At 54.3% G+C, this 25,296-nt stretch overlaps 2 protein-coding genes across 6 annotated transcripts in view; both read left to right on the top strand.

Annotated features, from left to right (window-relative positions):
• Positions 1-20,850, top strand: part of PTPRA (protein tyrosine phosphatase receptor type A) — a 110,503-nt gene extending 89,653 nt beyond the window's left edge. For all 5 annotated transcript variants that reach the window (XM_061351938.1, XM_061351937.1, XM_061351940.1 and 2 more), the window contains 18 exons: positions 1,290-1,374; positions 2,808-2,881; positions 4,680-4,816; positions 6,444-6,534; positions 6,977-7,053; positions 8,837-8,873; positions 9,633-9,730; positions 9,876-9,995; positions 11,575-11,741; positions 12,667-12,802; positions 13,828-13,977; positions 14,086-14,179; positions 15,003-15,079; positions 17,158-17,292; positions 17,668-17,793; positions 18,713-18,864; positions 19,157-19,292; positions 20,506-20,850. In XM_061351938.1, coding sequence (XP_061207922.1) covers positions 1,290-1,374; positions 2,808-2,881; positions 4,680-4,816; positions 6,444-6,534; positions 6,977-7,053; positions 8,837-8,873; positions 9,633-9,730; positions 9,876-9,995; positions 11,575-11,741; positions 12,667-12,802; positions 13,828-13,977; positions 14,086-14,179; positions 15,003-15,079; positions 17,158-17,292; positions 17,668-17,793; positions 18,713-18,864; positions 19,157-19,292; positions 20,506-20,580 — 1,967 coding nt within the window. In that variant the 3' untranslated portion in view covers positions 20,581-20,850. The remainder of the gene's footprint in view (positions 1-1,289; positions 1,375-2,807; positions 2,882-4,679; positions 4,817-6,443; positions 6,535-6,976; positions 7,054-8,836; positions 8,874-9,632; positions 9,731-9,875; positions 9,996-11,574; positions 11,742-12,666; positions 12,803-13,827; positions 13,978-14,085; positions 14,180-15,002; positions 15,080-17,157; positions 17,293-17,667; positions 17,794-18,712; positions 18,865-19,156; positions 19,293-20,505) is intronic.
• Positions 1-25,296, top strand: part of MRPS26 (mitochondrial ribosomal protein S26) — a 121,516-nt gene that overhangs the window by 89,728 nt on the left and 6,492 nt on the right. The gene's annotated exons all lie outside the window — the stretch shown is intronic.

Below are 25,296 nucleotides of genomic sequence, written 5' to 3'. Positions count from 1 at the left end.
AAGGGGGCCTTCAGGGATGCTGGGGAGGGACTCTTCATCAGGGACTGTAGTGATAGGACAAGGGGTGATGGGTTAAAACTGAAACAGGGGAAGTTTAGGTTGGATATAAGGAAGAAGTTCTTTCCTGTGAGGGTAGTGAGGCACTGGAATGGGTTGCCCAGGGAGGTTGTGAATGCTCCATCCCTGGCAGTGTTCAAGGCCAGGTTGGACAGAGCCTTGGGTGCCATGGTTTAGTGTGAGGTGTCCCTGCCCATGGCAGGGGGTTGGAACTGGATGAGCTTAAGGTCCTTTCCAACCCTAACTATTCTATGAGTCTATGATAGCAGGGGCACAGCACTTTGGCAGGGCAGCTCGCCTTCCTCTCCAGCAGGCAGGATGGTGCTGATGGTTACGGTTGGAGGTTTCACCAAGAAAGGGCTGGCTGTGCTTGGGTTAAGACACACCACGGTTGCTTTGCCTTCCTGGTCTTGCTTCTGGAAAGCTTCATGGTGGGTAATGCTGAAGCTTAAGCAGCAACCAAGTGTGCAGGATACAGAAATGCTTCCCAATGTATTCCTTGGCTTTTTGCTGCTGGGATGGGGGACATGTCAACATGTGGATGGAAGGAGCAAAGATGCACAAGGCCAGGAGGGTTTCATGTCTCTGAATAAACCCAGGAGGGTTTGTTTGCCCTGCTAGGTCATTGCCTTCAAATCATGGCACAGAGATCATATTTCTTGGTCAGAGTAATGGTTCTGGACCTCCCTGCACAGAGCAACAAGTGCAGAAATAAACCAGAGTGCCCCTTGGTAGCTCGGCAGTCAAATCAGCCTGGGTTGGGTTGGAAGGGAGCTTAAAGCTCCTCCAGCTCCAACCCCTGCCGCTGGCAGGGACCCCTTCCACTGGAGCAGCTTGCTCCAAGCCCCTGTGTCCAACCTGGCCTTGAACACTGCCAGGGATGGGGCAGCCACAGCTTCTCTGGGCACCCTGTGCCAGCGCCTCAGCACCCTCACAGGGAAGAGCTTCTGCCTAAGAGCTCAGCTCAGTCTCCCCTCGGGCAGGTTCAAGCCATTCCCCTTGGCCTGTCCCTACAGGCCCTTGTCCCAAGCCCCTCTCCAGCTTTCCTGCAGCCCCTTTAGGCACTGGAGCTGCTCTAAGGTCTCCCCTTCAGGAGCCTTCTCTTCTCCAGGCTGCCCCAGCCCAGCTCTCTCAGCCTGGCTCCAGCAAGCAGAAACTACATCTCTGCCCTGTTGAGCAATGGCACTGGGTGTTTCAGTGTTGATAACCACCCCTTTCTCTTCCTCTTGCAGATGAGACTCCAATTATAGCTGTGATGGTGGCCCTGTCTTCCCTCCTAGTCATAGTATTTATTATTATTGTGCTGTACATGTTAAGGTAAGAGATGCTTTCATGCTGATTCCCCTTGTTTGGCAGGAATTCATCACTGAACACACAGGGATAAGCCTTTGTGCTGTTTCCTAAGCTAAAGGCTGACACAGCCACACAAGAAACCTGTAAGGATAATGAAAATGTGCTTTGGGGTTATCTAGCAAATGATGCTTATTGCTTTCTCTATAAAGTGGGGCAATGCCTGTTCTGCTCCTGAATAAAGCCATATTTAGTAGGGAAGGTTAAACTGAAGTCCTGTTAATGCAGTTAAGTAGTCAGTAAGGTTTCCTGCTGAGGCTAAGGGTGTTGGATTGAGTAATGCAGGGAAGCTGAACACAGCACTGGAGCCAGAAACTCCTTTGCTTGTATAACTGGGTGTGTTATTCCTTGATTCCCATCTTGCTATCGAACGTGATCCAACATCCCGAGCCAAGCTCTGTCTTGGAAACCAGACCTGCACATTGTGCCTGTGCAGCTCCCACTGCAAAGCACCTTACGGCTGGAGCTTGTTAGGGGCGTTAGGTGATGCTGTACCTGGTTCTATAGCATTCCAAAGCCACCTTAGGTCCGTTTTTAAGCCATCCAAGCATCTGTGCTGCTCCAAATGCAGCATTCCCAGCTCCTGAGCACGTATCTGCTCAGCTAGAAGAGGGTGGTTGTTCACCTGCAGGAAACACTTTAAATTACTCACCATTTTGAGGCTAAAATAGTAAAAAAAAGGCAAAGAAAACCCCATTTCCTTAGCAATGGAAAAATCCCCTTCGCCTCCTGGCTCCAGGCCTGCCCTCGCAGCAGTGAACCTGATGAGAGCTTTGCCTCAGGAGTTGAGTTTGAGTCCTCCCCACTTGGCTTCCAGCCCTAAAGAAAGGGTTTCTGTTGGCTGCTGCCTGCCCAGTGATTCAGCAAAACCCGTAACTGGAGGCAAGTGGAGCGTGAGCATCTGCTTCAAGTTAAAAGCACATGGAGAAAGGGCTTTGCTGCGCGACACATCAACCTGGGGGTGATGTGCTCTGCTGCGTCAGCCCATGCAGCAGCAGCTCCTTGGGGTGTCCTCCATAAGAAGCAGTCTTAAAGCTTCTCCTCCTGGCTGTTACCTTACTCTGAAGCCTTTCCAGATGTGGTCAGTTCAATGGTATAGCCATAGGTAGGATTTTAGAGGTCCTGTAGCCTCTAGGAGCCACCAAGCTGTGAGAAAACCCCTTCATGGCAGCAATCATGCTCCATCATATGCTCCATCCCTGGCAGTGTTCAAGGCCAGGTTGGACGAGGCCTTGGGTGATATGGTTTAGAGTGAGGTGTCCCTGCCCATGGCAGGGGGGTTGGAACTCGATGATCTTAAGGTCCTTTCCAACCCTGACTATTCTATGATTCTATGATCTCTCATTCTGGACTTCTTGATGGGTCTCTATTGATGTTCTCCTCTCCATTGTCTCTGGTAGGTTCAAGAAATACAAGCAAGCAGGGAGTCACTCCAACTCCTTTCGGTTGTCCAACGGCCGGACGGATGATGCAGGTGAGGCCCTCGTTGGTGGGACACAGGGAGCACAAATGCATCTCACAGAAGGAATGTTGGAGTGAGTCCAGAGGAGGCCACGAGGATGCTCAGGGACTGGAGCACCTCCTGGATGAAGATCGGCTGAGAACATGGGGGCTGTTCAGCCTGGAGAAGAGAAGGCTGGATGGAGACCTCAGAGCAGTTTCCAGTATCTGAAGGGGGCCTATAGGGATGCTGGGGAGGGACTCTTCATTAGGGACTGTAGGGATAGGACAAGGGGTAATGGGTTAAAACTGAAACAGGGGAAGTTTAGATTGGATCTAAGGAAGAAGTTCTTTACTGTTAGGGTGGTGAGGCACTGGAATGGGTTGCCCAGGGAGGTTGTGAATGCTCCATCCCTGGCGGTGTTCAAGGCCAGGTTGGACAGAGCCTTGGGTGCCATGGTTTAGTGTGAGGTGTCCCTGCGCATGGCAGGGGTTAGAACTGGATGATCTTAAGGTCCTTTCCAACTCGAAACAAACAAAAGCAAATACACTTTGTCCTTTATTAAAACCTTTTGGGACCTCTTAAAGATGCATAAATACAGTTTTAAAGTCTTGTGCAAGCCTGCTGTAATGGCTAAACTCTAAACTGAGCTTTGAGCCAGCGCTGCCCGTGGAGGTCTGAAGTTGGACATCTCCATCAGTGTATAGACACCAGAGTAAGAGCTAAAGAGGAACCACCACCTCTTAAGCTCAGTTCAGATCCCTTTTCTGAGCTCCTTCCACATAAACACCTTCAGGCAAGTGCTAACTGGAAATCAGCACCTTTTTTTCCCGTTGGCAGCTCAGACCTTCCCTGCCCCTTTTACATGGCTGTAAATGAAGGTGTGAACTTCATAGAGCATCAGCTGTGTTGGTATAACCCTGGCGTGGCCTTTCCTGGCTTCACTGAGGAACCACAAGCAGCAGCCACCTTTAACTGTGTCCATCTGGGAGTTCTGTCTCTGCAATGGTGCCAGGCTTCCCATGTGGGCAAGGGTGAAGTGAGGGTTAGGGTGGTCTCCATGCCCCACTATTGATGGCTTGGTCCTCACTGCCTGATCTCGCTGCCTCTGTTATAGTGTGATGCTTGATCCCAGGGTGCTGAAAGTGTTTCATGTTATCATAGAATCAACTGGGGTGGAAAAGAGCCTTAAGCTCATCAAGTGCAACTGTTCCCCAGCGCTGCCAAGGCCACCACTAACCCATGGCACACATCTCTTGTCTTTTAAACACCCCCAGGGACGGTGCCTGCAGCCCTGCCCTGGGCAGCCTGTTCCAATGCCTGAGCACCCTCTGGGGTAGGAATTGTTCCTCAGCTCCATCTAAACCTGCCCTGGTGCAGCTTGAGGCCAGTTCCTCTTGTCCCATCCCTTGTTCCTTGGGAGCAGAGTCCAGCCCCTCCTGGCTCCATCCTCCTGTCAGGCAGTTGGAGGCAGCCATCAGGTCCCCCCTGAGCCTTCTCTTCTCCAGACTGAACCCCCCAGGTCCCTCAGCCCTTCCCCATCACACTTGGGCTCCAGGCCCTGCACCAGCTCCAGTGCCCTTCTCTGGCCCCGCTCCAGCCCCTCAATGTCTCTTTTGAAGTGAGGTTCCCAGAAGGTGTCCCTGCCCGTGGCAGGGGTTGGAGCTGGAGGAGCTTTAAGCTCCCTTCCAACCCAAACCAGGTCAGGATTCCATGGCAACCTGGGGATAGCGAGATGTGAGGGAGCCCTAAGTGTGTGTGTGAGGTCCCGGTGCCCACCTGGGCATGGACGAGCCCTGGGTGGGCTCCTGTGATGCCCATGTCATTGCAGAGCCTCAGAGCATGCCGCTGCTCGCCCGCTCCCCCAGCACCAACCGCAAGTACCCGCCTCTGCCCGTTGACAAGCTGGAAGAGGAGATCAACCGCCGCATGGCAGACGACAACAAGCTCTTTCGGGAGGAGTTCAATGTGAGTCCCTTTGCTTCCTGCCCTTAGATCCCACGGGATGCTCTCAGCGTTGGGCTTATGGCACACAGCGAGGTGAAATGTGGTCTCATGTCATAGGGCAAGGACAGAGGAGCTGGTACATCAGTGAGGAGGTGCAGTGGTACCTAGTGTAGGGATGGCACATCAACCCAAGGGGTGACTGGGTCCATGAAGTGGCAGTGCTGGATGCTGTGCTTCAGAAGAGCTTATCTGGAGGCTTCATGGAGGGAGTGATGCTCTGCCTGTCCTCAGCGGTATTCAGTGTGTTGTGGGGTGGGAGGATTGATTCTGTCCCTGAATGTGGTGTAAGGGTGGGCAAGCTGTTACCCGTCACGTTCAGCACAGAAAGCAGGGGTTCTGTAGCAAGCAGCACTGTGGGGTTATGTTTTAGTGGGTTCAGGAGGTGTGTTGGATGTCTAGGGGTCTTCCAGAGCTTCCCTGCCTGCTGCTTTCTTTCTGCACCCGATCCTCATGGCTTAAATCCACCAACAGCCAGAAGCTCTGACAGAGGAACAGAAACACCCCCATGTGTTTCAGGGAGCTGTTAACCCTGAACCAGAATGATGACAATCTATATGACAATTGGCCATCAGCAGGAAGTTATTCTGGTGTTGTCCTTATCCCACAATGCCGGATCATCTCTTCTGAGATGGCTGCAACCTCTTCTTGATGTTGCTGAGCTCTGCAGCTTCTTGTGGTGATAAACCTGTTTCACCTTGGCAATACAGAAGCAGGCAGAGCAGTGCTGAGGTGAGGAACAGAGCTAAATCTCAAGCTGGAGTATCACAGCACGTAACACAGGAGCTGGACTCTCCACCAGCATCATTCATGAAAGCAAATGCACTGATCTGGTTGCCTGTACTGCGAAGGTGTCACCACAAACACCTAAAGCCTTTGGTCCAGAGCATGATATGGGATTAAAAGAAGCCATTCAGCCCTCTCCAGCTGCTGCACAACTTGATACCCTCCCTGGCCGTGCTCCAATGAAACTCAAGAGGTGCAGTGAATGCCCAGGGAGGGGATTTGGGGGTTATAAATACTTGCTTGCCCTGAAGACTTCCGTAGCCGAGGCACGTCCCTGCTGTCAGCTGGAGGAAGGGATGCTGAATGCCTGCTGTATGTTCTCATCCTCCTCCTATTCAGGGATGTGGAATAACAGTGCTGCCCTGCCCGAGTGCAGAACATGGGACAGCATCGCCTGTGACCCCACAGCACCCCAACCTAGAGTGCTGCTGGGTGAAGGGCAGCTCCCTGCATGGGTGCTGCTTCCCATCCCTGCGTGTGCTCAGGCGATGGGGCTGTGAGCATCACTGAACAGAGGCAATCTCAGCAGGCAGAAGGGAGCTCCTGGATCGCTGGGTTTGGTGCCAGAGCCTCTGCTGCCACCTCGTGTCCATGGGTCCTGAGGTTCCAGATGTGTTTTGGACGGGGTTTGCTCTCTCTGGTCCAGCCCATGCTGTTTTAATGGTCACCTTGAGCTTGGTGAGGAGGAGGAGCTGCTGCTCGGGTGGAGACAGGGACACATGCGAAGGGGCAGGATGCTTGGATGCATTTGTGTATTGCCATGCCCTAAGACCATCACAGAAAACCCTGTTTTCTGCCACTGCAGGCTCTCCCAGCGTGTCCCATACAGGCCACGTGTGAAGCTGCTTCCAAGGAGGAGAACAAGGAGAAGAACAGATATGTGAACATTTTGCCCTGTAAGTATCAGAGCTGTTGGGGCTGGGGGGGAGGACATGGCCAGCACACATTCCAGGGCTCCCTATTCCCGTTTTGGGGATCGGCAAGGCCATGGTTGAGGTCACTTCACCTCCCAGGTGGGTGGCAGCATCTGCTTTAGCTTTAGGTGCCCATGAGGAGGAGATACCCGGAGCCAGTATCAGAAAGTGAAGGGGATGGGCAGTGCCAAACCAGCAGCTCCTGCTGGGTGCGATGGGGACCTCCTCGTGTGTGCCCTCTGTAGAAGTGTCCTTGGGTGAGGTCTGGAACCTCTCCAGGCTTAAGCAAGAAGAACTTGGGGGCACAAAGGTGTTTGGTGTGCAGGGGAGCCCCAGTTCTGCTCCAGGATGGGGCTGTCTCACTGCAGCAGATAGCAGCTACGTGGAGGGAGCTGGGTTTAATGCAGTTTTCATTGCCCTGCAGATGATCATTCCAGGGTTCACCTGACTCCTGTCGAAGGGGTTCCTGACTCCGACTACATCAACGCCTCCTTCATTAATGTGAGTTGTGGCATTGGAAGGGGAAATTCCCCCTGGCTCTGCCCTGGTCAGTGGTGCCTGGTCCCATCAGGAGCATGAGGCTTGCATGGGGTGTGATTTGTGGCTGGGAGAGGATGGTTAAGACATTACCTCCTCCATTAACATCTCCCCAGCTCCTCCAGAGCAATACGTTAGGCTGTGTTTTGATCTCATAACCTTGGTGTGGCCGTGGTGGAGCTCCCTGCACTTCATTTTATGCCTTGAGTAATGTCAGAGTAAGAGGCTGAGAGCCAGAACTCAAGTTGCCCAGCTGCTTTGCCATAGTCCCATCTCTTCCCACCTCTGATAATGGGAAGCACTTGGACTCCTTGGGGGGGCTGCAAAGCTGAGCTGGCTGCTTCGAAAGGAGTCTGGGAAATGATCCTGCAGGAATTTATACAGGGAGACTGAGCTGAGCTCTTAGGCAGAAGCTCTTCCCTGTGAGGGTGCTGAGGCGCTGGCACAGGGTGCCCAGAGAAGCTGTGGCTGCCCCATCCCTGGCAGTGTTCAAGGCCAGGTTGGACGCAGGGGCTTGGAGCAAGCTGCTCCAGTGGAAGGGGTCCCTGCCTGTAGCAGGGGTTGGAGCTGGAGGAGCTTTAAGGTCCCTTCCAACCCAAACCAGGCTGGGATTCTATGAATGAGAGTTTCTGATTAATGGCTGATGAGGCACCAGTTAATCATTGGTACTTCCCAGCTTGCAGGGATGGATGTGGGAAGGGCATGAAAAAGATACCAAGGAATCCAGCTAAAAGAGCAGCAACACTGCCCTGCTCTGTTCCCAGGAAGAGATATGTCCTCTCTCTGTGGTTATGACCTCCCATATGAAGATTGGCTGAGAAAGTTGGGGCTGTTCAGCCTGGAGAAGAGAAGGCTGCGTGGAGACCTCAGAGCAGCCTTCCAGTATCTGAAGGGGGGCTATAGGGATGCTGAGGGTGGGCTCTTCATTAGGGACTGTAGTGGTAGGACAAGGGGTAATGGGTTAAAACTGAAACAGGGGAAATTTAGACTGGATATAAGGAAGAAGTTCTTTACTGTGAGGGTGGTGAGGCACTGGTATGGGTTGCCCAAGGAAGTTGTGAATGCTTCATCCCTGGCGGTGTTCAAGGCCAGGTTGGACAGAGCCTTGAGTGACATGGTTTAGTGTGAGGTGTCCCTGCGCATGACAGGGGGGTTGGAACTTGATGATCTTAAGGTCCTTTCCAACCCAAACTATTCTATGATTCTATTCTATGATTCTATGATTCTATGATAGAGCTCCAATAAGTTGGAAGGGTAGTGTGAAGGAGACTTAGAGGTAGAGGAACATGAAGAAAAGCAAGGCCCAAAAGAGCTTTGTCCTTTCTTCACCAGTAAATATCTCTTAGGGAATACACAAGATCAATCGCCATGAGCTCAACAGCCCCATCTCTCAGTGGTTAACCGTGATTTCCGCGTGATGCTCTGGATGCAGTCTGATTCCCCAGAAGGGCTGTCGGGTACCACTTCGTTAATGCTTTGTGCCAACAGGTTGGGTCATTCCCACATCACGTGAGCATGTGGGGTGTTGCTGTGGGGGCAAGAGCCCTTTCCACAGGGATTTTCCCTTATTTGTGCCCTGCTGGTGGTGCTGTTTCTCCCCTCAGGGGCTGCAGCTCCGTCTGCACAGGGAAATGAGCAGCAGAGCAGGTGATGCTCTGGCTGTTAATGATGTAGATGCATTTCTTGACTCTTGTGTTAGACAAACACGCATCTTCCGTTTACATCCTTCTTCTCCTTTTCTCCATAGGGGTACCAAGAGAAAAACAAGTTCATTGCTGCACAAGGTAAACACTTGGCTATTCCCATAGCTCTCTCTGGTGGCAGTTGGGCTGGGGACCTTCTGCTGTGTAAAGCTGTTCCAGTCTGACCACAGCCCAGCGCCTTGCAGAGCTCCCTGCTCAAAAGGAGGCCTGGCTGGTCCATGCTCTGTACTCAGTATGGTTTTTGCAGTCAGTGCTGGATGTGCTGGGGGAGGAAGAGCATCCCTACCTGTGCAATACCAGTTGCTGGAGGGTGCCATGGTGGTTTTGGCCTGGCTCTTGCTGCGGAAGGAAGCCTGCATCTGGTCCATCAGTGGTACCAGACCGGGGTGAAGCTTTGGCTCTGCTGCTGTCTTGGCTCACCATAGCCTCAGGCTGAGTTAGCTCCATGTCTGCAGGCAGCAGGTATCTGTGTTTGTGCCTCATTGAGATGGGGTCTCATGTTTAAAGCCCAAGACCCCAGGGTAAGACTTCTGCAGACTGATTGATGTGGCTACAATTGCCCTGGGTGACCATGGACAAGTGGTTTCCATGCTCCATTTGTCTGATTTCCCCTTCTTGGGCTACAAGTGGAATTCCTGATCATAAAACCCATCCAGAAAGCCCAGCCATTGTGTGATGGGATTGTTCCTTGGGTTAGCCACCAAAGCACCTCCTGTGCTGACATCTATTGGCAAAAGATGTGTTGCGTCATCGTGGCATGTGCCTTCAAACACTGGGTTTCAGTCCCAGCGCTTTAGGGGTTGATCCCAAAGATAATGTTTCCTTGTACCTTCCCTTTAGGACCAAAGGAAGAAACAGTGAATGATTTTTGGAGGATGATTTGGGAGCAAAACACAGCAACGATTGTCATGGTGACCAACCTGAAGGAGAGGAAAGAGGTGGGTACCAGAAGGCTTCGTGGGCTGGTATCTAACCCAGCTTCACCCAAATCCAGCACATCTCATGCCCATGGGCGTGCCTTGGAGCTGGTCCCAGCCTTGAGAGGAACCAGAGCTCACCCTGCTCTGTTTTCTCTCCCCACAGTGCAAGTGTGCTCAGTACTGGCCGGATCAGGGCTGCTGGACATACGGGAACATCCGAGTGTCCGTGGAGGATGTGACTGTCCTCGTGGATTACACAGTGCGGAAGTTCTGCATCCAGCAGGTGCTGAGGCTTGGGTCTCCAATCCCATCCTGTCCCACCCCATCCCATCCCATTCCTTCTCTCTCTGCACTGGGCATCCCACAGGGGCTGGTGCTCAACTCTTCCAAGGAGTGATTGTTTTCATAGAATCCCAGCCTGGTTTGGGTTGGAAGGGAGCTTAAAGCTCCTCCAGCTCCAACCCCTGCCATGGGCAGGGACCCCTTCCACTGGAGCAGCTTGCTCCAAGCCCCTGTGTCCAACCTGGCCTTGAACACTGCCAGGGATGGGGCAGCCACAGCTTCTCTGTGCACCCTGTGCCAGTGCCTCAGCACCCTCACAGGGAAGAGCTTCTGCCTAAGAGCTCAGTTCAGTCTCCTCTCGGTCAGGTTCAAGCCATTCCCCTTTGCCTGTCCCTACAGGCCCTTGTCCCAAGCCCCTCTCCAGCTTTCCTGCAGCCCCTTTAGGCACTGGAGCTGCTCTGAGGTCTCCCCTTCAGGAGCCTTCTCTTCTCCAGGCTGTCCACTTTTAACCAGAACTATTAAGAATTTACCCATCTTAAACACGTGGGATCTCATTCCCAGCATGTACCTGAAGGGGGCCTATAGGGATGCTGGGGAGGGACTCTTCATTAGGGACTGTAGTGACAGGACAAGGGGTAATGGGTTAAAACTTAAACAGGGGAAGTTTAGATTGGATATAAGGAGGAAATTCTTTACTGTGAGGGTGGTGAGGCACTGGAATGGATTGCCCAGGGAGGTTGTGAATGCTCCATCCCTGGCAGTGTTCAAGGCCAGGTTGGACAGAGCCTTGGGTGAGATGGTTTAGTGTGAGGTGTCCCTGCCCATGGCAGGGGCGTTGGAACTTGATGATCTTAAGGTCCTTTCCAACCCAAACCATTCCATGAGTCTATGATTCTACGTATGCACTGAACAGAGAGCAGGGAAGCTGATGGATGCCAAGGCTGAAAGTCAGTCCTTACATCACTTGCTGTTACAGTATTGCTTCCTTCTCTCACTCACAGACACTTAATGCCTGCAAATAATCAGATTTATCCCACGAGCCAAGGCAAAATCCACCCTTGGCTTTGACTGCTGTCCCATCTGTCCCTGCAGTTGCTTGTCCTCCAAGGAGCCTCTGGATGCTTTAGTCACTGTTTGCTTTCTTAGGGGCCAGCAAGGAAGAGCTGGAGATGGGAAACCTGTGTGGGCACTGAGTGGGGCTCTCCTGAGCCCTCACCCTTCGTGTGCAGTTCCCTCCTCTGCCTCTAACAGGAGGATGCAGTGGGCAGAGCTGTGGCTATGGGTGAAGTGGCAGCTCCCTGGGAATGAAACATGGCAGTTGCAGCCAGTTTGGAGCCCCAGCCAAGTCCAGGCTGGCACCTCTCACCCCTACAACATGGGATGTGATGCTGGGTCATTAAAATGTCATCCTGTTAGGGGCTGATTTGGCCCCAGAGCCTGGATCTGTGCCCTTTCAGCTTGTGGATGCTTCTGAAGCCACCCAGCTCAGTGCTGGGGCTGTCGCCCCCCCTTTGCCCCTTGTTTTGTGGGGGGAAAGAAGGGGAATGGGAGTGTTTGTGGTTAACCTGCATCCCCTGCAGGTCGGGGATGTCACCAACAAGAAGCCCCAGCGCCTGGTGACACAGTTCCACTTCACCAGCTGGCCCGACTTCGGGGTCCCCTTCACCCCCATCGGGATGCTCAAGTTCCTGAAGAAGGTGAAGACGTGTAACCCCCAATACGCAGGAGCAATTGTCGTGCACTGCAGGTAAGTCCTGGCCATGGCTGCCCTCTCCTGGGTCACTTGGAAACCAGCTGCTGTTCCATGCTAAAAGGGGTCTTGGCACTGAGGCCTCTTTTGTTATTTAACTGTTTTATGTGAAAGGAGGATGTTCCACATGGGAATGCTCAAAAAGAAATGCATGTGAATTGAAGGAGCCCTTTGGAATCGTGATGGGATGGCGTTACAGCTCCAGCTGGGTGTTCAAGTGGGTTAGCTGGATGCTGAGGAAGCCAAGCCAAGCACCAGTGGTGGTGTTAGTGGCATCTCCCTTGGCTCCCTGCTGCCCTGGCCATGACAGGGTGACATCCCTTGTTGTGAGAAGGCAGTTGGAAGAAGGGAGCAAGGACCATGGTGTTTGCCCCCACATGGAGTGGTTTCAGGCTCAGCAGCAAGCCTGGGGTTGCTGCAGAGGCTCTCCGTGTTTCAATAAGGGAAAGCCCAGGGTTAAAGGCAGAGATGATCACATCTGCAACCTCCCGAGTCCATCTTTCCACCTTCCTTCTCAGGGAGCAGGTGGCAAAAGAGCTTTGCCTTTTCATAGCATCTGCAGGCCTCATCTTTCTTCTGCTCCTTAATGGTTGAGTTACCAGCAGAGAAACAAGCCTTCCCCATGGTGGAGGTGGACTGGAAAGAGCAGCAGGCACTGGTAGGAGCAGGCAGCCCAGAAGGACTCTGGGTGTCGTAGCTGCCTTAGGCTTTGCTCTGTGCCTTCATGCACTGGGGTCATGGCAGCAGCTGGAGATGCTGTGAGCATCAATCTCCAACACCCAGGGTACACTGAGGAGCTCTTCATCTCCAAACCACACCTTGCTCTTTGCTCCCTGCTGTGAAGCACCTGGCTCCCTCCTGCCTGCTCCACAAAGGACCCCAGCGCTGCTGCACTGACCGCTTGTCCCTTCTGCCCTTGCAGTGCTGGTGTGGGCCGCACGGGCACTTTCATCGTCATTGATGCCATGCTGGACATGATGCACGCCGAGAGGAAGGTGGATGTTTATGGCTTCGTGAGCCGCATCCGGGCTCAGCGCTGCCAGATGGTACAGACGGATGTAAGTGTGGTGCTGAGCTTGGGGCTGGGCTTTGCTCCCTGCAGTTAGGTGTCCTTAGAGCAGCTCCAGTGCCTAAAGGGGCTGCAGGAAAGCTGGAGAGGGGCTTGGGACAAGGGCCTGTAGGGCCAGGCCAAGGGGAATGGCTTGAACCTGCCCGAGGGGAGACTGAGCTGAGCTCTTAGGCAGAAGCTCTTCCCTGTGAGGGTGCTGAGGCGCTGGCACAGGGTGCCCAGAGAAGCTGTGGCTGCCCCATCCCTGGCAGTGTTCAAGGCCAGGTTGGACACAGGGGCTTGGAGCAAGCTGCTCCAGTGGAAGGGGTCCCTGCCTGTGGCAGGGGTTGGAGCTGGATGGGATTTAAGGTCCCTTCCAACACAAACCAGGCTGGGATCCTGTGATTTCTGGAGGATGCTGCATCAGGAGCCTTTCACTGCCTCCTGCTCTCTTTAATCCCCTTCATAGAATCATAAAATCAGTCAGGGTGGAAAATACCTTTCAGCTCATCCAGTCCAAGCACTCCCCCAGCATTGCCAAGGCCATCACTAACCCGTGTCCCTCAGTGCCACATCTACACATCCTTTAAATACCCCCAGGGCCAGTGCCTGCAGCCCTGCCCTGGGCAGCCTGTTCCAATGCCTGAGCACCCTCTGGGGCAGGAATTGTTCCTCAGCTCCATCTAAACCTGCCCTGGTGCAGCTTGAGGCCGGTTCCTCTTGTCCCATCCCTTGTTCCTTGGGAGCAGAGCCCAGCCCCTCCTGGCTCCATCCTCCTGTCAGGCAGTTGGAGGCAGCCATCAGGTCCCCCCTGAGCCTTCAAGTTTTGTGTTGTATCAGCTGTGGCTGATGTAGCAGATAAGGCCCCGGACCCCAGACAGCAGCAGGAAGGTTGTTACCCACTTCTCTGAGCTCTCAGGGGGTGCCCCACAAGCACGGTGGGCAGTGGGGCTTGCAGGCAGTGTGTGTGGGCACTGGGATGCACTCACTGAGCGTGGAGCAGAGGCTGATGGCTCCTCCCTGCACCCCCTGCAGATGCAGTACGTGTTCATCTACCAAGCACTTCTGGAGCATTATCTCTACGGTGACACAGAGCTGGAGGTGACCTCCTTAGAGATCCACCTGCAGAAGATCTACAACAAAGTGCCAGGGACCAGCAGCAATGGCCTGGAAGAGGAGTTCAAGGTGAGCCTGGCCGTTGTCCTGCTGCATCTGCTCAGATGATGCTCTGGGGGTCACCGTGTGCTTGCCTGGTGCTGAAAGCTGCCTTTGCTTCTGCTCCTTCCTCTGCAGAAGCTCACTTCAATCAAGATTCAGAATGACAAGATGAGGACGGGCAACTTGCCGGCCAACATGAAGAAGAACAGAGTGCTTCAGATAATTCCATGTAAGAGCTGGTGGTCTGCTGGGTCGGGTGTGCCCGGGGGGTGTGGGGACAGGACACAGGCTGGAGAAACAGGCCAACAGGGAGCTCATAAACTCCTATAGGAGAAGTGCAAAGTCCTGCCCATGGGGAGGAACAACCCAGGTTGACCATGAGCCAGCAATGTGTCCTTGTGGCAAAGGGGGTCAGTGGTGTCCTGGGCTGCGTTAGAGCATTGCCAGCAGGCAGAGGAAGGGGATCCTTCCTGGAGCACTGTGTCCAGCTCTGGGATCCCCAGTGCCAGAGGGACATGGGCAGAGTGGGGAGAGCCCAGTGAAGGGCACAGAGGTGATGCAGGGGCTGCAGCATCCCTGCTGTGGGGCAAGGCTGAGAGAGCTGGGACTGCTCAGCCTGGAGAAGAGGATCAGCGGGGTCACATCAATGCCTGTAGGTACCTGAGGGAGGGTGCAAAGAGGATGGAGCCAGGCTCTTTCCAGGGGTGCCCAGTGACAGGACGAGGGGCAATGAGCACACACTGAGACGCAGGAGGGTCCCTTTAAACATGAGGAAACACATTTGGGTGTGAGGGGGAGAGCACTGGCACGGGTTGTGGAGTCTCCATCCTTGGGGATACAAGAATGAGTTCTGGGCAGCCAGCTCTGGGTGGCTCACATAGAGCTGAGCTTCCTTGTCCCAGTCAGGTGCTGTAAACGCAGTGCTCCCCTTCCCATAGCTCTGTCCTCTCACTTCAGGCTTGGTGACATCCCAGCTGAAGGCCATGCCTGGTTGCCAGAGCCATGCTTTGAAGGTGCTCCTCAGAACTGAGATCGTTTCCCTTCTGTTTCAGATGAGTTCAACCGAGTAATCATTCCAGTGAAGAGAGGTGAAGAGAACACAGACTACGTAAACGCATCCTTCATTGACGTGAGTCTTCTTTAACCTTCTCTCCATCTCCTCCCAGAGGAAACTCTTTACCTCTTGCTGCTTCCTGTGGCAGGGATTTGTCCCCAGACTCTCCCCCTCTGGGTTCCATAAGGCTCTTCCCACTTGACTTTGCTTTGTGTCACTGGGTGGTGCTGGTTTCTTTCTACAAGAAACCTCTCTATGTAGGAGAGGAGAGCTGAGCCTCCAAACCTTGGTCTCACTTCCACTCTGGGCTCTGATGCTGGCTCTGGAGAAGCAGATGCACGTAGCCGTGGCAGTGATTACTCTCCAGCACTCTTCATTTGGTCAGACAACATCCACTAGATTAGGTAATGGAGCAAGAGACGGATCCCAAAGCCCCTGAGAAAACCCAGGTCAATCCCATTATACCAGTCTGGGTGACGGGAGGAGGTGAGGCAGAGAGGTTAAGTGCTTTCCTCACTCCAAGGAGGAGGTAAAGTGATTGCACATCCCTTTCTTGTGCGTAATCCTATTGACTTCAGGGGGACATCTCATCTGAGTGTTTATCTTGGTGCAGTGATGCCAGAGCTGGCTGCATGATGGAACCCTGCTCTTTTCTAGTCCAATTTCTATTTCCATCTTCTAATGGCAGGGTGATTTTTCCCCCCAAAGGACAATCACTGCCATGGGTTGAACCGGTAAAACCAGCTTATTCCCAATTACAACATCCCAAATTAATTGCTCCCTGCAGTCTCCTTTGCTGGTCCCTATGGGTTGCTCCGGCTGCGTGAGCATCCAACACAGCACAGCGGGAACAGCCTCTGTGTTCTGCTCCAGCATCAGAAAGCTTAAATGTCAATGGAAGAGATTTTTGTCCAGGATTCAATTTCCTGCCTCTGTTGAACTTTGCTTAAATGCCCAGTTCCAAATGACGAAGCAGCTTTAGTCACAGTCTGCAGCCAGGGCACAGGGGACATCGGAAGGGCTTGGAAACAGAAGCTCTTTGTGGTGGAGGAAGAGCCAGAGTCACCCAGACCTGCTGCTGGTCTGCATAGATCATAGATCCCAGAGTGCTTTGTTTTTTAAGGGACCTTAAAGCTCCTCCAGGTTGGACACAGGGGCTTGGAGCAAGCTGCTCCAGTGGAAGGGGTCCCTGCCCATGGCAGGGGTTGGAGCTGGATGAGCTTTAAGCTTCCTTCAACCCAAACCACTCTGCAATTCTATGATCTTAAAGGTCTTTTCCAACCTAGCTGGCTCTGTGATTCTGTGCTGGCCTGTGGGAAGCTGGGTCAGGTGTCCTCAGCCCAGACCAAGGGTAGGAACTGGATTTCCACCCGTGAGCGGGTCCCATCTCCTTTGTGCCACTCAAAACAGGGCTGCTCACCCTCCTTGCTAGAATGCCATCAACAAGAGAAACTCAGCTTTCCCCTTCCTCTCTTAGCTCCTGTTTTGATCCTCAAAGACCTTATTTTAAATCCTTGAGCATCCTTGCAAACTGCTCTTGCAAGACCTCACCTGGTCCTGCCTGCTCCAGTGCTCCCTGCAGGCCCAAGCTGTGCCACAGCTTCTCAAGCCCATAAATACGTGGGTTTTGGCTGAGGATCATGGGATGGTTTGGGTTGGAAGGGAGCTTAAAGCTCCTCCAGTCCCAGCCCCTGCCACGGGCAGGGACCCCTTCCACTGGAGCAGCTTGCTCCAAGCCCCTGTGTCCAACCTGGCGTTGAGCACTGCCAGGGATGGGGCAGCCTCCACTTTGCAACATCTCTTAGGAGTGCTGGAAACCCAAATGGTTTGGGTTCTTCACCAGATGGATGAGGCCATGCACGCGCAGGGGATGTGAGCCTCCTCCTCCTGCTGCATTTCTTCATGAACAAAGGTCTACCACGGTAAAGCTCTGGCTGATGGCACCTCAGCTGCTTGAGCAGTGGTGTGGTGATGCCCATGCTGGGGACACAGCCCACTGTGCGAGCAGGTTTCTCCGTGCTCATTCCATGGCCAGACGTGATGCTCCCCACATTTAACTGGGCTTGGTAACCCTGTCATCTCCAGGAGCATTCCTCCCAGTGCTCCCAGCATCCAGGCTCTGCCATTCACTGCTGTCCCCATTCTCGATGCAGGGTTATCGCCAGAAGGACTCCTACATTGCCAGCCAAGGACCGCTGCAGCACACGATAGAGGACTTCTGGAGGATGATCTGGGAGTGGAAATCCTGCTCCATAGTGATGCTGACGGAGCTGGAGGAGAGAGGCCAGGTAAGCCCCAAGGGATACCTGCATTTAAGCCCCAGCAAAGTGAATCAGTGAGACCCCTTAAATCCTCCCCATGGCCCTACTCGTGGTGGGTGCTGTGTCACCTCTTCTCTGTCAGGCAATACGTGTCAGCCTCTGCTTCTAATGCAAAGAGTCCAGTTGTTTGTAGACCCAGGGTGGGGAGATGTTCAGTGAATCAACTCTGGACCCTCAGTTCTCAAAGCACTCTTGGGTGCAGTGAGCTGCTCCTCTCCGAAGCACACCCATGGGATCCCACTTGGGTTTGGGCATTCCAGCCCCTGGAGAAGGCTTCTTCTATTCAATCCCGTGAGAAAAGACAGGTTCTTCATGCTGTCTCCTCTTCTAATGCTTTTGCAGGAGAAGTGTGCCCAGTACTGGCCATCTGATGGCTCCGTGTCCTATGGAGACATCACTGTGGAGCTGAAAAAGGAGGAGGAATGTGAGAGCTACACAGTGCGGGACCTGCTGGTAACAAACACCAGGGTAAGAGTCTCACTTTCCCCCTGCAGGGAGCAATGGGTGCTCTTGGGTTTGGCCATCAGTAGCCCTCAGTGATGGTGCTCTGTGATTCCTGTTGAAAGTGCTGAGCCTTCCCTCTGGTGTCTTCAGCTCCATCACATCCCCATCATCCCAAAGCAGTGCCCATGCCCTGCAGTCCCACCTTGTTCCCTCTGCTTACCTTCCATTGCAAGAGTCTGGCTGATTGCTTCTCATCCATCTTCCCTGCTGCCACCCAGCAGCCTTCATCCTTCTTCTGCCCCATCCCTGTGCCCACCCCCCAGCCTCCCTCCTGCTCCTGGTTCCCCACATCCTGCCCTGCTCCATGACATGGGAATGCCTTCCCTTCACAAGCAGGCTTTCCCAGAGCCCTGAGCTGGTGGGTTTCATGGACCTGTTGGAACAAGTCCAGAGAAAGGCCATGAAAATGATCAGGGGCTGGAGCAGCTCCTGTATGAAGATAGGCTGAGAAAGATGGGGCTGTTCAGCCTGGAGAAGAGAAGCTGCATGGAGACCTCAGAGCAGCCTCCTAGTATCTGAAGGGGGCCTATAGGGATGCTGGGGAGGGACTCTTCATTAGGGACTGTAGTGACAGGACAAGGGGTAATGGGTTAAAACTGAAACAGGGGAAGTTTAGATTGGATATAAGGAAGAAATCCTTTCCTGTTAGGGTGATGAGGCACTGGAATGGGTTGTCCAGGGGGGTTGTGAATGCTCCATCCCTGGCAGTGTTCAAGGCCAGGCTGGACGAGGCCTTGGGTGATATGGTTTAGAGCAAGGTGTCACTGCCCATGGCAGGGGGGTTGGAGCTTGATGATCTTGAGGTCCTTTCCAACCCAAACTATTCTATGATTCTATGGATCTCCCACCGACTTCCCGACCTCACTGCATCCTCTCCCACCAGGAAAACAAGAGCCGGCAGATTCGGCAGTTCCATTTCCATGGCTGGCCAGAGGTTGGGATCCCTGGCGATGGGAAGGGGATGATCAACATCATCGCGGCTGTGCAGAAGCAGCAGCAGCAGTCTGGCAACCACCCCATCACTGTGCACTGCAGGTAAAGCCCGTGTGGAGCAGGGCTTGGCCACCCCTCCATGGGGACCTGCTCTATGAGGAGCTTGGGAGATGATGGTCCAAGGTCCCTCAGAACACTTAGGTTGAGCAGGAGCAGCCCATGCACATGTGCTATGGGGTTTCCCTGCTTGGCTAAGCAAAGAGGCTTTGGTCCTGTAGAGCTAAACTGGGAGAGACTGGGGCAGCACTGGTGGCTCCTCCAGTGCTTTCCCTATGGATTGTCCCCTGAGCCAAGCCCGCAGGATGTGTCCTTTACCTTCTGCTTTGTCTTGCAGTGCCGGAGCAGGAAGAACAGGCACCTTCTGTGCCCTGAGCACTGTCCTGGAGCGGGTGAAGGCTGAAGGGATTCTCGATGTCTTTCAGACAGTGAAGAGTTTAAGACTACAGAGGCCACATATGGTGCAGACACTGGTAAGAGCCCCCATGCTCCTCCTGCCACCCCAGAGAGCCACAGGACTCAACATTGAGCACTCAACCCCTGCTTGAGGGTTTCATCTCTCCATCAAAGAGTGAGGGGTGGAGGTGGGTCAGGAGGTACCATCCCCATCCTCTTGTTAGGATGTCTGGAGGAGTGGAGCTTGGATGGATGAGGGCATCGAGTCCCTTAAGAGCATTGACACAAGCTCTAGGAACCTCCTTGGAGACATGCCCCATCCCTGGCAGTGTTCAAGGCCAGGTTGGACACAGGGGCTTGGAGCAAGCTGCTCCAGTGGAAGGGGTCTCTGCCTGTGGCAGGGGTTGGAGCTGGAGGAGCTTTAAGCTCCCTTCCAACCCAAACCATCCCATGATCCTCAGCCAAAGCCCATGTATTTATAGGCTTGAGGAGAGGCTGTGGCACAGCTTGGGCATGCAGGGAGCACTGGAGCAGGCAGGACCAGGTGAGGTCTTGCAAGAGCAGTTTGCAAGGATGCTCAGGGATTTAAAATAAGGTCCTTGAGGATCAAAACAGGAGCTAAGAGAGGAAGGGGAAAGCTGAGTTTCTCTTGTTGATGGCATTCTAGCAAGGAGGGTGGGCAGCCCTGTTTTGGGTTGCACAAAGGAGATGGGAACCGCTCATGGGTGGAAATCCAGTTCCTACCCTTGGTCTGGGCTGAGGACACCTGACCCAGCTTCCCACAGGCCAGCATAGAATCACAGAACCAGCTAGGTTGGAAAAGACCTTTAAGATCATAGAATCCCAGAGTGGTTTGGGTTGAAGGGAGCTTAAAGCTCCTCCAGCTCCAACCCCTGCCATGGGCAGGGACCCCTTCCACTGCAGCAGCTTGCTCCAAGCCCCTGTGTCCAACCTGGCCTTGAACACTGCCAGGGATGGGGCAGCCACAGCTTCTCTGGGCACCCTGTGCCAGCGCCTCAGCACCCTCACAGGGAAGAGCTTCTGCCTAAGAGCTCAGCTCAGTCTCCCCTGTTTCAGTTTGAACCCATCCCCCCTTGCCCTATCACTGCACTCCTTGATGAAGAGTCCCAACATCATCAGTTCCAGCCTTTACCCAGCCCTAACCAAGCCCACCATAACCCAGTCACCAAGGGCATCATCTACACACGTTTCCAACGCTTCCATGCCCCACATCCCACCTCAGGAGTGGCTTTCCCTGCCCTAACCCTGTGCTCTCCCTGCATCCCCCAGGAACAGTACGAATTCTGCTACAAGGTGGTGCAGGAGTACATCGACGCCTTCTCAGACTACGCCAACTTCAAGTGAAGACAAGGAGGAGCCCACCCCGAATCCAATGACAGAAGAGTTGCCTTCTTTAATATTTTGTAATATTCTGTTTGTTAATATACCCCTTTTCCCCCCCAAAAAAAACCCCAACAAAATATGTGTATATATCTTAACTGTTTTAGAGGTTGGTACCATAAGCTTCATATTAGCTGGAGATTTTATATGTAGCAAAGTGTTAGTGCGGATACTGTTGGCTCCTTTTTTTCCAATGTTCTATTGGGGAATTAAACAGCGTGATGTTTGGATGGAGACGGTGCCCCCCTCTCTGTGCTGGAGAGCTGGGGCAGGCTGGGGTTTGCTTTGTAAATCTCTTTTTGTTTTCTCTCTGGAGGGAGTAAAAGCCTTTTTAAAAAACCAGAAGGAAAAGAGAGCCTGGGTCTCATCTCAACAACCAACCCAAACGCATGGGCACAGGGTGCTGGGCCTGCAGGGAGAGGGGGTCACACTTCCCTGCTCTGAAAAGCCAGGAGGACAAAGGAAAAAGCCCTCTTTGTGTGTGTGCGTAGCTCTAAATGTCATAGAACCATGGAATGGTTTGGGTTGGAAAGGACCTTAAAGCTCATCCAGTTCCAACCCCTCGCCATGGGCAGGGATGCTTCACTCTAGACCGTATCACCCAAGGCTCTGTCCAACCTGGCCTTGAGCACTGCCAGGGATGGGGCAGCCACAGGTCCTTTGGGCAGCCAGTGCCTCAGCACCCTCACAGGGAAGAGCTTCCTTAGATCCAATGTAAATATCCAAGTTTGGGGAGCCAAAGCAAATAGTTTCATCCTTGAGGATGAAGCCACCACATGCTGCTGGTTTGGAAGCCATAAGGATCATGGTGGCAGCAACTGTTGGGGTTTTCACCCCCCAAAATAGCCCCAAACCCCAGAAAAACAAAAGGGTGTTTGCTCCCCTGAAGGAAATATCCATGGGGTTGGTGATGGGTTTTGGACCTGCTGCAGGGATTGGGACCACTGTGGCCTTGAGGTGAGGATGCTCACATTGGCTTTGCCGACCCCTGCAGTGAGGGATGCTGCTGTCTGGAGGCTCTGGCTGGCTGCACATGGTCTGAGCTCTGTGTCTCCTTCCAGGTGGCACCCAGACCCTTCCCTTGTCTTGATCTGTAACAGAACCAACAATGAACAGAGCCAAGTGGTTCTGTTAAGGGCCCATCTCCGATTGACAGTGTGCTGCAGGCTTTTGCCTCCATCGTTGGACCAGGGGCCCTCCATCCCGAGGTGCTGGAGGAGATTTCAGGTCATTTCTTGTAGCATCTCATGAGATCCCAGCCTGGTTTGGGTTGGAAGGGACCTTAAAGCCCCTCCAGCTCCAACCCCTGCCATGGGCAGGGACCCCTTCCACTGGAGCAGCTTGCTCCAAGCCCCTGTGTCCAACCTGGCCTTGAGCACTGCCAGGGATGGGGCAGCCACAGCTTCTCTGGGCACCCTGTGCCAGCGCCTCAGCACCCTCACAGGGAAGAGCTTCTGCCTAAGAGCTCAGCTCAATCCCAATCTTTTGGGAGACCCCCAAAACAACACAAACCACCCGCTATTAGTGACCCCACTGCTGCCATCATCCATCACCTGCCCCCCATGAACCCCAACATCATCATCACTAAGATCTGGCTCCTGACTTTATGGGGTTCTGGCTGGATCTGTACATCACATCCTGAAGTGATGCAGGGACCCTTCTGGGATGCAGGGTTCACACTCACCCCCCATGGATGCTCTGCCTGGGGACAGGGACCACCCCAAACACCTGCATCCCAGCTGCTCCATGATCCTATTAATGATGTGCTTTCCCTTTTATCCCTGCCTTCCCAATGGAGGGATTTTGGGGTGTGTGGAGCTGTCCTGACCTTTCCCCACAGCATCTGCTGCTTCCAACTGCAAACAGCAGAGACACGAGCATCGGCTGGAGCTAATCCAGGGCTGGATCCTGCCTAAATCCCCATCCCTGTGTCACAGCCCTGGAGCCGGTGGCTTTGGGCTCTGTGGCCATTGCCAGCATCGATTTGGGGGTGATGGGCATGAAAATGGGGGGAGAACTGGGGATATTGGGTGGGGAAACTGAGGCACGGAGAGTTTGCTCCCCATCCGTCACCAAGAGCTGCGCTGTCCATGGGGCTGGGGACCCTCTGGGCTGGATCCAGCCCTTTCCCAGCCCCCAGGAGCTGTGTTGGGGATTGAGCCCATTCCCAGGGATGCCCACCCCAAAAGAGGGGCACTGGGTGCTGTCCTGAGGGGATTTGAGAGGGGAGGATGTGATGGGCACCGGCTTTATCCAATGGAGGAGGGTGATGCCATCAGTGAGGCCGTGGTCTCCCATGGGAGCAGTGACAGGGACAACGTCACCATCACCAAGCCCTACAAATAGAGATGCTCAGCCCGGCCACCACTGCCACCATCACCGCTGCCACCGTCACCATCACCCAGCCAGGTGAGCTTGCCCCTGCATCCAGGCTATGGGGTGGGTTGGGGGGTGCTGGTGCCATGCAGGGACCCTGGGGGGGATGCTCCTGATCACCCCGAATCAGACCCCAATGGCACCCTCAGAAGGGCTGTCGAAGCTGGACCCAAACTCCAGCAGCATCCCGGGGTGCTCAGGCCCTCCAGCATCTCCATGCTGGAATCTGCCTCAGAGAGCACCTAAGGGTGCTCATACCCACTGCATCTATCCATGGGTGTTCATAGCGTCTGCATCTCCATCCCCAAACCATCCCAAAGAGCATCCCAGGGTCATCACCCCTTTCAGCATCTCCATCCCCACCCCAGGAAGCACCTCCATCCCCAAACCACCCCAATCAGCACCCATGGGTGCTCATACCCTCTGCACCTCCATCCCCAAACCACCCCTATCAGCACCCATGGGTGCTCATACCTGCTGCAGCTCCATCCCCAAACCATCCCAATCAGCACCCATGGGTGCTCATTCCCACTGCATCTCCATCCCCAAACCATCCCAAAGAGTCGTCACCTATCTCCCCCGGCACTCCATCCCACCATCCAATCAGCACCCATGGGTGCTCATTCCCACTGCATCTCCATCCCCAAACCATCCCAAAGAGCATCCCAGGGTCATCACCCCTTTCAGCATCTCCATCCCCACCCCAGGAAGCACCTCCATCCCCAAACCACCCCAATCAGCACCCGGTACTCATACCCGCTGCATCTCCATCCCCAAACCACCCCAATCAGCACCCATGGGTGCTCATACCCTCTGCATCTCCATCCCCAGAACACCCCAATTAGCACCCATGGGTGCTCATACCCACTGCACCTCCATCCCCAAACCATCCCAATCAGCACCCATGGGTGCTCATACCCACTGCACCTCCATCCCCAAACCATCCCAATCAGCACCCATGGGTGCTCATACCCTCTGCATCTCCATCCCCAGAACACCCCAATCAGCACCCATGGGTGCTCCACCCCTTCTCCACTCCCACACCCCCCCCCCCAGCCCCAAGGGTGCCCCTGGTGTGGGTGCCAATGGATCAAGTCCCCCCCTTGTCCCCACAGCCCCCCCGGCCATGGCACCCCGTGGGTCCCTGCTGCTGCTGGCCCTGCTGCTGCTGGCCTCTGCTGTGCCCCCCTGCCCTGGCCAGCACTGGTCCCATGGCTGGTACCCGGGGGGCAAGCGGGACCTGGAGCATCCCGCGGCCCTGCAGGTATGCACCGCAATGGGGTGACCCCCCCCCCCCCCCCAGGTTGGTTTATCCCGGGTTTGTGCCCCACACACCGGGATTATCCCCCCCCATCCCTCCATGTTATCCCTGTCCTTGGATTATCCCTCTCCCAGATTAACCCCTGTTGTTATCTCCCCCCCCCCCCAATCCCCGTTATCCCGCTCGGGTTACACTTCCCTAAATGATCCCCTATGGATTACCCCGATGGATTATCCCTCTCCCCATGATTATCCCCATGAATTACCCCCACTCAGATTTATTGTGTGTCCCCCCCCCCATTACACCCCTTGTGTTACCCTTCCCCACATTACCCCTTCCTGAATAACCCCCTGGATTAATCCCATGGGATTACCCTGCCGGGATCCTCCCCACATTAACACCCTACTGGATTAACCCCATGGAATTAACTCCTCCCGATTAACCCCCCTACATTACCCCTTTGGCTAACACCCTGCGGTAATCGATTAACCACCTGGGATTGAATCCCACAGATTCCCCAAGGATTAGCCCCTGCACTGCCCCCCTGGGTTCCCCCTGTATTAACGCCCCGATTAATTGGGATTAAACCCCGGATTCCCTCGGGATTCCCCATGGATCCCCCCCGTGTCCGCTCTCCCGCAGGTCTCAGCCCCGCTCTGGCGCTGCCGCCCCCCCTGGTGCCCGCCGAGGAGGGAGGAGCCGCTGGTGGTGAGAGGGGACGGGGGGGGGGGACCGGGATGGGGATGGGGATGGGGATAGGGATGGGGATGGAATTGGGGATGGGAATGGGAATGGGAATGGGGATAGGGATGGGGATGGGGATGGGGATGGGGATAGGGATGGGGATAGGGATGGAATTGGGGATGGGGATGGGGATGTGGATAGGGATGGAATTGGGGATAGGGATGGGGATGGGGATGGGGATGGGGATGGGGATGGGGATGGGGATGGGGATGGGGATGGGGATAGGGATGGAATTGGGGATAGGGATGGGATGGGGATGGGGATAGGGATGGAATTGGGGATAGGGATGGGGATGGGGA

Source organism: Neopsephotus bourkii, unplaced genomic scaffold (assembly GCF_033783945.1).
Source record: "Neopsephotus bourkii isolate Nb327-2 ecotype Australia unplaced genomic scaffold, CSIRO-AGI_Nbou_v1 NB_616, whole genome shotgun sequence".
NCBI lineage: Eukaryota > Metazoa > Chordata > Aves > Psittaciformes > Psittacidae > Neopsephotus > Neopsephotus bourkii.
This window is presented reverse-complemented; position numbering and strand designations above follow the sequence as displayed.